The 12736-nt window shown below is 44.5% G+C and overlaps 1 protein-coding gene across 1 annotated transcript in view; it reads left to right on the top strand.

Moving 5' to 3' along the window:
* The window catches only part of gria1a (glutamate receptor, ionotropic, AMPA 1a), a 72202-nt gene that overhangs the window by 37177 nt on the left and 22289 nt on the right, over positions 1–12736 (top strand). Inside the window, 5 exon segments of the mRNA XM_035649781.2 lie at positions 439–606; positions 1540–1644; positions 2414–2524; positions 6445–6651; positions 7258–7703. Of these exon segments, the coding sequence (XP_035505674.2) occupies positions 439–606; positions 1540–1644; positions 2414–2524; positions 6445–6651; positions 7258–7703 (1037 nt within the window).

The following is a 12736-nucleotide window of genomic DNA, read 5'->3' as shown; positions in this document are numbered from 1 at the left end:
AGAAGAAGTAGTGCAGCAAAAGCTCAGAGTTGTCAAGGTAACCGTGGAGTTGTAATCACTGATCTTCTGTGCGAGGTCACGGTTACCTTGACCTAGAGGGGTTTTATTTCCCTTTTCAGTCGGTTTGTTTGTGACCGTCAGCCACGAATTGGGAAAAGTTATAAAAGGGATTTCATTAAATTTAGTTGGCAGACAAACCCTTGATCCCATCAGAGTTTGTTGATTCAGATGTGGGATTTCTCCTGTTTAAACGATTATTGATTCTTTTTCTTTTTTTGCCCTAACAACTGGCCGACCAGCCGAGACAGAGGATTAATTCCGATTCCAAACATTTGTGTTTGTACAGTCCAAGAATTGACTCAAAATTACCTCCATCAGTTTTTTATTTTTATTTATTCGGTGTCGCTTCTGTTTGAATTGTCTGCCCTCTCTTCGCAGTACACTGGAGCTCTAACGTATGACGGGGTGAAAGTCATGTCCACGGCCTTCCAGAATTTAAGGAGACAGAGGATAGACATCTCTCGCAGGGGCAACGCCGGAGAGTGTCTGGCCAACCCACCGGCCCCCTGGGGACAGGGCATAGACATCCAGAGAGCCTTGCAGCAGGTCTGCGCCCAGACAAAGAAACACACACGGATATACACACACACACACACACATGCACATACATGGACCGGCGCACACATTTGCACAAAATCTTGAGTGACACATCAGCTAACGGCTCCTGAGTTGGGGCTGGCTGAACAAATTAGGTCTCATTCTGTCGTGTAAAGTTCACATTAAGTCGTAGGAGAGCTCTCCAGTATCAAATGTGACATCATGGCTAGTAAACAAAACCTGCGGGCAATAACACTCTGCCGTGATCGTCATGGAATATGACATCAGCAATTGAGTTTGGAGATGTAATGTTTGCCAATGGAAATGGAAATTCTGGGCTGGCTGTGAGACTTCTTTGATGCACATACACAGGGTGCGAGGACAATTTAATGTTTTATATTTAAAAGTACGTCTTTGCGAAAGCCTAGTTCCCAAAGCCAAATCTTTCAAATGTAATTTTAAAACGTGGAACCGAATCTACATAGTGTATGAAAAGTGTATGGTACATGCGCGTTGCAAGGGCATACGTGTGACGCGCACGCAGCCTGCGGCTCTGTCTGCAGAGTGGCTGTGCAGAGGCCTGCTCAGAGTCACTCCAGCCATCTGCCTGCAGATAGACTGGAGATTGAAGCTGCGTTCGCTCAATTAACTCCCACCACACAGCCAAGACAAACACACTGCATCGCACACATACACGCACGCCGTCTGTCATTCACCTCCGTGGGGACCCGGGGGCCCCGCGGAATTCCACCAATGAATACCGCACCAACACTGAAAAACTATGCTTGACATTCCATCGCATGTGAGCTTGTGACACGCGAACGCTTGCTGCCACTGCGGACGTGAGAATATGTTTTTCTCGGCAGCCACTTTTCACTCATCTGCCGAGGCAAGTCCGAGCTCCGCAATGTTACTTCATCAATATTTGTGACTCCATTACAGGTCCGTATAGATGGATTGACCGGTCACATTCAGTTCAACGAGAAAGGCCGCAGAACAAACTACACCGTTAGCGTCATGGAACTGGCTCCATCCGGACCCAAGAAGGTAAGCCAGAAGCCCGAGGGGGCCAGTCTCTGATATTCATTCTTGCTTGAGAACCATATTTAAAAAAACTGTGCCGGCAAGCTCATTGTCATTATTATTTTGAAAAAATGTCCAAGAAAGGTTTATGCCTGAAACATCTAAGAATTACAATCAAGAAAGTGTCAAAGACTGTAAAAAATGAAATGTTAACAAGCGCCTCTCTACTACTTACAGTGAAGTGGAAGAGCAACCTTTTATAACGATAATGATTCCAAGATCATTTGCGTGTGTCTGCTCTGAGTGGGAAAAGACACTCGAAGACTACATCTGCACTGTTGAAAAACATTACAATTAATTCAGTGACACGGTCACACATTTTTCAATTTGATTTTAGACTGTATTCTAAATATATGAACTATGTACAGTAATATTTGTTCTAATATAACGTATCAGTGTATAAGCTGGGATGAAACAATGGAAACCGAACCGAATGAAAACCATAATGGGGCACGACACACATTCTGCTGTACAGTACAGATAGTGAAATGTGACGTACAAAATCACTATCAGATGTTGTTTGGACCCCTGATAAATGAAAATGTTGTAAAATCCTCAATCAAATGTGGCTAAATGACCCTATTCTGAATGATTTGCACATAATGACTCTAACTAATCAATGTAAAATATACATACTTTGGGTGCGTACTCACCTCTGTTTCCTAAGAGACGGCAGCAGTGGCAGTTTGACAAATGCAGGCCCCGGATTGTGACACGTTTCTCCTCGTCTCAGGTTGGCTACTGGAATGAAGACGAGAAGTACGTGACCACCGCCAGCTTCATGAGAGGCAGCAACGAGACGTACGGCCTGCAGAACAGAACTTACATCGTCACCACTATCTTGGTGAGTCGGAGTCAAACGCAGAGGTTGAGGGATTTTGGGGGGGAGGAGGGGCGGGTGAGGCGAGACAGACGGAGACGGAGAAAGTCAGGGTAACATTTTTCATTTTCTTTTATGCTAGAGTCACCAAAGTTCAGGGCCCCTGAAAGGATTCGTCAGACGCGTGTGATCTGTATCTGCCTCCTCTCCTTCCTCTCTTAACTCTGTCCTGCTCATTTTCTCTCCCTCTGTCTGGAGCCTGCCCGGAATCCGAATCGCGTCATTTGGCAACTACTCTCCCATACAAAAGTGCAGATAACTTCTTATTTGCTGTACATTTAAAAGACAGCAACAGGACGTCATAACCTCGCATCTCGTGTCAAGTGGATTAAGTGGTGTTGAAGGCCCCAGCAGTCACACAGTCCTAAATAGCACTGGAGTCAGATTATACACTATGAGCACTCATTTCCGAGGCTGTGAATTGTCAGCGTGTCCTTCATTTCTCTCTCCTGCACACTTTCTTTATTTGGCTCAGATGTCGCCATCAGACTACGTGGCCGGGTTGTGCGAAGTGCCCTGGCCTACATATGAGAGATGGAGCTGGCAGAGGGCTGTGAAGGAGGTTGGGTTCGAGAACAAGGGATGAAAAGATTCAATCTGAACCACTCTCATGGCAGCGAGCTTTCTCTAAAGAAAGGACACGCAGTAGTTGGCTGATACACAGCGGAGGATAATACAGATGGCATTGTACATGTCTCTGCAGGTACAGGATGTTCTCAGTGTGTGCATCTCGTTGAAAATGTAATATCGGAGTGTACTCCGCGTCGGTGGACGCCTGGAGCCCAGCGTTGGCTCTTTTGGTGTATTTGTCAAATGGAAATGTCTTTTATCTCTGGGAATTACTGCCTCCGTGTCATTTCATTGGAATGAGAAAAAGGCGTAGCTGTTCACTGTGTGGATGAAATGTGTGTTTCTAAAAAAAAAAAAAGAGACCCTAGCTGATTCGAGATATTCTTCAGGGCTAGCGGGGCAGCGTGAGTGCTCCACTGTGAGAGGTTAATTGGGTAAAGGGTTTCCCTTAAGAGAAATGCACCACTCACCAGATAAAGGCTTGAGAGACAATACGGAATAACATGGTGGGGGGGGGGGGAGCACAGGCACGATCCAAATCTCTCAGCTTTCAGCCTGGAACCTTTTAGCATCAGCAGGAAACATTCAAAACACAACAATATGCGGTGACATTGCCGTTGAGCGTCAACTGGTAATGGCTGTATTCCTGTCGCACATACAAGCACCTGAATGGGAATAACTGTTCACGTCAGCCTCCTGGTTGTAATCAAGATATGGGGAATGTGTGACTGCCACTATATCTCCTGAAAGCTTCAACATGTTTGTGCCAAAATGGTTTTTCATAGCGAGTAGTTGAATCTAAATGAACCCCAGCACTACAATTAATACAATCAATTCACCGAATTAAAATAATAAATTGTATAGCTCACTTAGTTTGTCTGTGCCGGATTTAACTTGATAACAAAGGAATAGAAATAAATAACTAGCTGATTTATTGCTACTTTAAGATTAATCGGCGTGTTCAGGCACGACAACTGCCTCCCCATGCCCACATTTTCTCATTATTCCCATTCTGACATGGTGCTTAAGTCCAGTGCAATTTAACAAATACACCAAGGGGAAGCCTGTAGGATAGCTTAATTAATTAGAAGGAAAATAAAAGAAATTAGGATTTTAATATGTTCGTCAGCTCTGCTGCATCGAATGAACTTTACATGTTGCAACTGAGGTTGTGTAAAGGAATAGTTATCAGAGACCATGAAAGTCAACTGCAAGTAATGGACAAACGGTTTAGAGACAAAGCCACACGCTAGTGGTCGTGGTGGAGACTGTGGAAGTACATTTGACAAAAAACAAAAAATGTTGGTAGCATTAGAGAAAAAACGTCACGTGTAGTGTATTGGCATCTAATTAAAACAATATTGAAACCCTCATTTAAACCCAAAGGTTGCAGTGTCCCAAGAGTACGGACCGAAAATAACTCACTCCGACATAATCTCCTATCGGTGTCCCCTTTTCGAGGAAGATAAATTGGTTTTCTGTCTTGGAACCTAAGAGAAGCGATAAGGTGTGAACAGTTATTGGGCTGCAGGGGAGTTTTTGTACCTTACAACTTTTGTGAGCACTGATTCGTCGCTTGAGGTAGCGCGTTGTCGTGCCAATGTGTCGGTATCACTTCCTGCCCCCCCACCCCCCACCCCACCCAGTCCCCGCTGTCCCAGCCTGTGCACACAGACCAAGCCTGGCTTAACACGAAAACCTGGAGGAGCGGAGCAGAACATATTCAACGGAGCGCTCGAGCGATCGTGGCTTTACAGTAAAAACCAGGCTATGACTGGAATTTGTAAGGTTTAGTTTTAGTCGGAAAAAGTTGGTCATTCTCTTTGTGCAACTGTCAAGATAAGTGCAGTAGTTGCAGGAACTGTAATTTTTAAAACTCTGTAGAGCTTTGATTAACTCAACTCATCAAAAACAGGTTGGTTTTTACGTTTTTTTTACCAAAGGTAAAACTATTCAAACATAATTATTTCCATTTTCCATATAAATGCAGTCCACTTAGTCCATTGTGGGTGTGTGTGTGTGTGTGTGTGTTTAACATGTTTGAGTAACTGGATCTCAGTGGAACAGTTTGAGGTCAATTAGACCGAGTCCTGGAGGACCCTCTGTATGTCGCGCCGTATCTGTATGTGCACGTGTGTGTCCGTTTTCAAGTGTCAGTGTGTGTGTGCCTGTCGAAGCGCTGCATGCCAGACCTTTCTCTCCACCGTCTCCCTGGGCTCTTACATGCAACGTCTCTCCCACTGGACCGCAGGTTTCCATCTGTAACAATGATTACCTTCACCTCAACCATATAGAGCAGGAGAACCCAGATAACGGTAACACACAGAGGAAACACCCCCACCCCGACTCCCTACCCTGATGAAATATGGTGGCAGGATTTGCCGAGCTCAGCAAGGCCTTAGCTGAAAGCAGGCACATAACAACTTGTGGGAATGGAGGCCCTGCTATACAATACAGACGAGTGGTATTCTTTATGAAATCTTTTTATTTTTTCTGAAAGTAAAGTTGAGGCCCCAGATGTCTGTGATTTCTCCGGACACCCAATCAGTGTGCGATGGTACAAATGTCAGTGTGATATAACAAGAAGGACCTGGCCCCGGAGCAGAGGTCGGCAGATTCTGCTTCACCGTCTGCATGGCATAAACACACACACATGCACAGACACGCGCACACACACACACACATACGTCTTCCTCTCAGATCCGATGTCCTTCCAGCTTTAAGAACGCCGCCCTATTCCTCCGTCTCCTTGCAGCCTGCGCCATGTTATCAACACTCCTTTCAATGTGGCAACGCTGCTGTAATGATCATACTTAGGCTCCTTTTGTGCCTGAATTACACACCATACCTTCAAGGAACAAAGCCAAAATAATACCTTGTAATTTCATAGAATTATCTTTTCTTCCGAATCTTTCACAGCAACAATTATATTTTTGGCCCAGAAAGATTTTCCTTTATTCCAAAGCCTTCTGCTTTGAACATGGATTTGGGTGAGGGGTGTGTTGCGCTGAAGCACAAAATCTATCCATGTCTTCCCAAATGTTCACATGGTGTTATTAATCTTAACTACATACTAAAACTTTATTAGCAGCCATAACACTGTCTTTGACTTAATTAGCTCAGCAAATTATCTTAGCTGTAAATGTTATGTTACTTACAGTCACGTCAGCTGGTGTCAAGAAATTGTCACCGGTGTAGATTTTGTTTTTGCATCAGAGAAGCAAAAAACAGTTAGCCTGTTTTTCTATATGTGATTTTTGACGGCAGATGTCGAATCCATGAGGTTTTGCTCACCATTTCCTCACATCCGACAGGAGTCCCCGTATGTGATGCTGAAGAAGAACCACGAGCAGCTTGTGGGAAATGATAAGTACGAGGGCTACATAGTCGAGCTGGCTGCAGAGATCGCCAAACACGTGGGCTACCAGTACAAGCTGAAGGTCGTGTCAGACGGCAAGTACGGAGCCAGAGATCCTGAAACCAAGATGTGGAACGGCATGGTGGGCGAACTGGTGTATGGGGTGAGTGGACGGAGATTTGTGTTGGATTATCCCCCGCGTAGAGATTGAAATTAGACAGAACCTACTAAAAATTTCAATCAATTAAATGAAGTCAACACTGTATTTTAGAAATCTGCCTTGATTTGCACTAACAACATTTTATGGCGAGTTTTAAAATACCGCAGTGGTAACATCATAAAGACGGGGACACTGAGAAGGATTTTCACAGGGGTATAATTACACCACGAGAATAATTTGAAGGTTGCTTCAATCACATAACACATAACAGCTCTGTGAGGCTGTGAGCTGAATGCAAATGTCAGCCTGCAAACATGCCTACAATGCTAATAACATCACATTTAGCAGGTATAATATTTATCCACGGTCACCGGCTCATTTTAATCTAATGAGCAGTAAACGCAAAGACTATCTGAGGTCAACCAACACTGACATTCTCAGAGAATTACAGCTACCGTTGCGAAAACATTCTTTAACTATTGCGTTTATTACTAAAGCTGTTTTGGTTAAAGATGCTCTTGCTCCAAGGTGTTCGGTGAAGAACATAATAGACATTAATGGTACAGTGTACTTCAGTTTGTAAGCCTGCATATATCTTTCTTCCGTCAGAAAGCGGATGTGGCCGTGGCTCCTTTGACCATCACCCTGGTCCGCGAAGAAGTCATCGACTTCTCCAAGCCCTTCATGTCCCTCGGTATCTCCATCATGATCAAGAAGCCCACCAAGTCCAAGCCCGGTGTGTTCTCGTTCCTCGACCCGCTGGCCTACGAGATCTGGATGTGCATAGTGTTCGCCTACATTGGCGTCAGCGTCGTCCTCTTCCTCGTCAGCCGGTTCAGCCCGTACGAGTGGCACGCCGAGGACTACGAGGAGGGAGGGGAGCCACAGACTCCCACCCAAGCGTCGGCCACCAATGGGGTGCAGCAGGGCCAGACGCCAACACAGCAGAACACCAACCAACAGAGTGCCGAGCAGACCAACGAGTTTGGCATCTTCAACTCCCTTTGGTTTTCGCTGGGCGCCTTCATGCAGCAGGGGTGCGATATCTCACCACGGTAAGAAACTTAGATAGCCGAGAATTTTCACAAATAGCGATGCACCCCATCACTTCTTTTGCGTCTGGGTATGCAGAGAGATTTTGTTCTTGCCCTAAGAGCAGCAGTGGTAGTTTCGGATGTTGGTGTGTCTGTATGTCTGTCTGTGGGTGAAGGTAAATATTGGACAGAAGGGTTTTTATGAAGGATCCAGGTGTGAGCGGCGCGAGTTATGGTTTGGCTTCCCCTCGAGTGCTCTCATGAGCTGTGGCACGAAACCGTTCTCAAAAGGTCGCCAATTAAAAATCTCATTAAGTGTCTGAAATTAGAGACACGGAGGTCGTCTTTCTGGAGCCCTCCAGAGGGACCCGCTGGATGAGATGAGGAGATAATGTCAGCGCGATCACTGTGCGCTCTGGACCAGCAGAGACAGGTTAGGTCATGGGTAGACACAGAGCTTCTTGTCTCTTTAAAAATGAAGCTGTACATCCATTGTGTATCGCTGCAGTGTGGCGGTGCACGTATACATAATGTATCTACCCTGCAGTTACTATGCTGTGAGGATGGAGAGACGGTCGCTGATGCTTTGATTTGGAGTAGAAACTGAAAAGTTGCCATTGTCGTCATTCCTTTTCAGATACTGACCTGTACTCGGCCATGACATTTAAACAAGTTTTTTAATAAAAAGATGGACATTTTGGGTAAAGTTTCTCTCGTTCTGTCCGAGAGCTGGAATAGAAGATTAGAATTACTCTCATGTCTGTTTGGTAAATGTTAAGTAAATATCAGTCCGTGACCAGCAAAAGGAGACGTGTTGTGTTGCAAGGCTACCAGCGCTGAATATATTTATTTGTGTAGAAGCGTGTTGCTGAGAAATATCGGCGGTGCCCGGTACCCAGTACCCCTGATTGAGCGGCTGAAGGTTAAGGAAATTACAGCAATGTGCGACACTCGATTTTCATCCTGGATTCCATTGTGTGACATTTGCAGAATGTGATTCCACTTTGCTCTTACCTTGCACAAACATCAGAAGGGAGCAAATATCTGCACCTTCAGGCACACAGGTGCTCAGCGGTACATGGTGTAGGTGCCGGATCCCCCACTCCCACGGGCCTTCACTTGATATTTACATTTTTCTGCCTGGAGACTCCACTACGCCTCACGTAGGATGAGGCCTATTGTGTCAGTGTTCGTTTCTTACAGGCAAAAAATACCTCTCCAATAACTATCGATTTCCTAGTAAACCTCACAGAGAGAGGGAGAATATTCACGCCTCTGCAAATCCCTGTGGTTTCCCTTTGTATGCGCACACACATTGTTTTGTTTGTGCATGTGCATTATGTGCTTGACCGCACATGGATTTGTGCATATTTGTGTGACGTCTGCATTTGTTCTGCTTGGGGGGGGGAAGCGATCTCTTCTTCCGGTGCAAGACCTTTCTCTGACAAACCAGATAATTCCTGTTCTCGGAGCCAATCCTTTAGATGGTAAATCTGACGGCCAATTGAATAGGTCGTAAAGCATATTTCATCATTGCTTGATAACTGTAGTGAGGCTGTTGGCCCATTTACCTCCAATTATAGAGAGATGTAACACACTCAAACAATTATGTTAAGGGTTGTCTACCCGATAACTGTGTAACTGCAACAGTTATTGGTATTTTACACCCAGATCACCCAAACATGTACTGGCATATGTTCTCACTTAAATAGGTTCCAGGTAGAACAGAATATTCCCTTGGTGTCATCAGTGAGAGCGGCGGCTTCATGGGCTCATATCCTCCAAGGACTTAAGTCAGATATTCTCTTTTACCTACAGTGTCAGTCCAAGGTGATTCTCACTGTCCTCTTCATGGTTTGTTTTGCGAGTCAGTATGGCAGCTTGAAAAAAATTAATTAAAATAAGGCGGAAAAAAAGACCACGTTCAGCGTCTGCAGCAGTCCCGGGTGTCGCGATCAGCACAGTGGAGTCTGCCCCGTGTCTTGAAAACCAACACAGCGAATGTTTCACCTCACTAAATTCTGCCCTGAGGGAAACATTTTCCCCTTGAAAATTTGGGTGACCCAGTTGCTCCAGTTAGCACAGTGCAATTCACACACCGAGTTGCATGTGGATGTAACTCTTCAAGCGCTCTCGCTTCCTCTGCCCGATTTTAAAAAGGACGTGTAATGCAATTGCTCGTGTTTTGTCAGATTAATAGAAGAATACTCCTGACCTCACACATGTTGTCATCGGGGTTTCACATGAACACAGTCTACTGTCTCATTGGCGGACTGGGAGTTAAGAGAAGGAGTTTTTACTGACCAGAAAGGCTCTTACATGCAATTGTTGTTGGTCATACTTATGAGGCCAGTTTATGTGTAAAAATATGACTATAAACATACTGTATGCCATTACATCACATCGCAAATTATGAATTATTTTACCAAAGTGCAGTATTAGCAGGAAACTCAGAAGTAACCGCTTTGTTTAAGTATAGGACCGGAACATTAGTATTGGTGAATTTACAAGCAATACTAGTACAGCTTTATTGATAGCTGATCGAGTGACCTTATTATGTTTTGTGAATAAAACCTCATAGTCTAAAAGTTGAATGGCTGTCAGATGAATGTGGTTGAGTAAAGTAAAGACAATGGGGATTATAAATCTGATTCACATTTAATGGGAACAGTTACTTTCTATGGAACAGGAAATCTGCTCTTCGCTTTATTTTTACAATGTTTATTTTACATATCTAGTTTGTTATTAGAATTAATTTGTAAAGTTTACACACTATATTATTTTTAATTTACTTATGTTTATGTATTATTGAACACGTTGTGGCTCCAGACATTCAGACACTTTTTGTCTGATGCGGAATCTTACAATAAAAACTTGTAAAAGACATTTTACATATACAAAAGTTGCAGAAATTTCGCTAATAGTCCTTTTCCACAGTGGACATTTTGACATGTAGGAAAAGCCCTGGTGTCCCTGATAACATTGTTCCTTTCAATTCAGCCATCATTCTTTTTTTTTTTCTACACCTGTGCTTGTTCCCCCGTGACGTGTCAAGAATGTCTGGTGTGAATAAGGCCTCTCGGCGGAAACACAATGTTCTCGGGGTTGACTTCAGCTCCGAGGTCGTCGGCTCGAAGCACTTCATGCTTTACGCTTCTCAATTTAATATGAGACAAAAGGCCAAGGAACGACACGAGACGATCCACTCTGTCCGGGATTAATCAGTGGGCGTGTTTAATTTCCCTGTATGCCTCGATGAGCGCGCGCGTGTGCGCGTGTGTGTGGGCTGTTTCTATTAAAAGAAAGCACTTACTGCCATTTTTCGTTTTCTGCGTCATTACAATATCTGATTGGACCATTCTAAAGGTGTCTGTGAGTCGAGGTTTACAGGCAGCTCTCTTTGCGCGTGTGTTGGTGTGTTGGTGTGTGTGTGTGTGTGTGTGTGTGTGTGGGTGGGTGGGTGGGTCATGCACTCATACATCAATGTGATACATTAATGTGTACAGTACGCGAACGTGTGTGTGTGTCTTCTCCTTCTGCTATTTTTCCTCTGAGACCTTGTTTACTGTGCTCTTTCGAAATGTCAGCACTGTCAGTCAGGCCCTCCCATAAGCCCTAGTCCGTGCAGTTGCACCCTCCCTGTGTTTATCTCTGCAGACAGGTGCACTCTGAGAGCAACACCCCCACCACCTCCAGCCGTCCACACATTTACCCTACTCTCCGTCCTTACTCGCTCCGCTCTTCATCCTTCGCAGACGTCCCTGCCAACGATTTTAGTTTGGTTCGGGATTTCTCATGTGTCGCTGGTGCCCGTCTCATGTAATGGCTTCAGTGTCCTGCCTCACATCACGTACCTCCACGTGCCAAACTGCTGCACGCACAAACACACCGACAGGCTCCAGGAGACTTACTGTGGGAGGGTGAATTTGACATGAAAAAAACTAAGGATAATATGTATCTGTTAGTACTTTGTTAGTTGTCAGAATCGAAACTGCCATTTGCGTCCTGACCGATTATTGCACCTCTGGCTCAGATTCTGTGTTTCAAATTCCAAAATCCAAAATGTGTACAAAAAGGTTTTACTGTGAAGCAGCTATGTGGGGTCTAAGTCTGGATGTTTAAACATGCCAACGGAAGAACAGATTTTGATGTATTATTATGGCACCGACCTGTGTCAAACGTGACCTTGTGGCCTTTGACTTTGTCTCTCAATTTCCGTGTGAATCTCGCAGCAGGGCGGCAGCTCTCGGCAGGAAAATAAATTGCGTAAAAGGGCGTGGGTTCATGATGTTCCTCCAGTGAACGTGTTCTGAGATGTTTATGTCTGTGTGTGGACTATGTGGCCCAGTGGAGTCGTCTCCTCTCCTCAGTGCCTGTGTTGCTCCTGCTACATGACTGGAAACTGAAATATATCAGCTCTGTCACTCACACTCTGCCTGCCACAACAGCAATTTCTCAGTCTGCCGGTCAGAATCATTCAATAATGGATTGTGTATGTGGTGTATTATGGTAACCTGGGGAGGGTCAGTATTCCTCAGACTTGAGTTTTTGTCATAAGCTGATGCTCGTTTTCCCCTCTGAGGCATTAGACAGGGCGCCTTGATAATCATTTACATTCGTAAATAAACATTTATTCTTAAATGTTCTTATACAGCAAATCTATTCCTCTTAAAACTTAGACATTGGTGCATAGCAACAGCTTAAACAGTGTGTGAAGGATACAGTATCGGTTTTATTGTTTTATTTAAGTACCACACCAGTGCTTTTGCATGTTTTTTGTCTATTAACTACATTGCATATATTTTACGTAAGATAAGGTTGCTGAATATTTTACAAAGCAAACTGTTTTTTTTTTTAATTTCTATTCCATCATCCTCGTCATAGATGCAGTCTTGGCTTGTAGTCGTGCTATTCAGCACAGATGCCGATTGAAAAATGGTTGTGTTGCACAGCCCGCCGTGGAGACCGCTCTCACAGTGGTCTCTGCTCGCAACTTCATTAGCGCTGGGCGCTAATGGAATTTGGAAAAATAAAGACAGCCAAATGTTCACTGT

The sequence above is a fragment of the Scophthalmus maximus genome, chromosome 9, assembly GCF_022379125.1.
Source record: "Scophthalmus maximus strain ysfricsl-2021 chromosome 9, ASM2237912v1, whole genome shotgun sequence".
NCBI classification, from domain to species: Eukaryota; Metazoa; Chordata; class Actinopteri; order Pleuronectiformes; family Scophthalmidae; genus Scophthalmus; species Scophthalmus maximus.
This window is presented reverse-complemented; position numbering and strand designations above follow the sequence as displayed.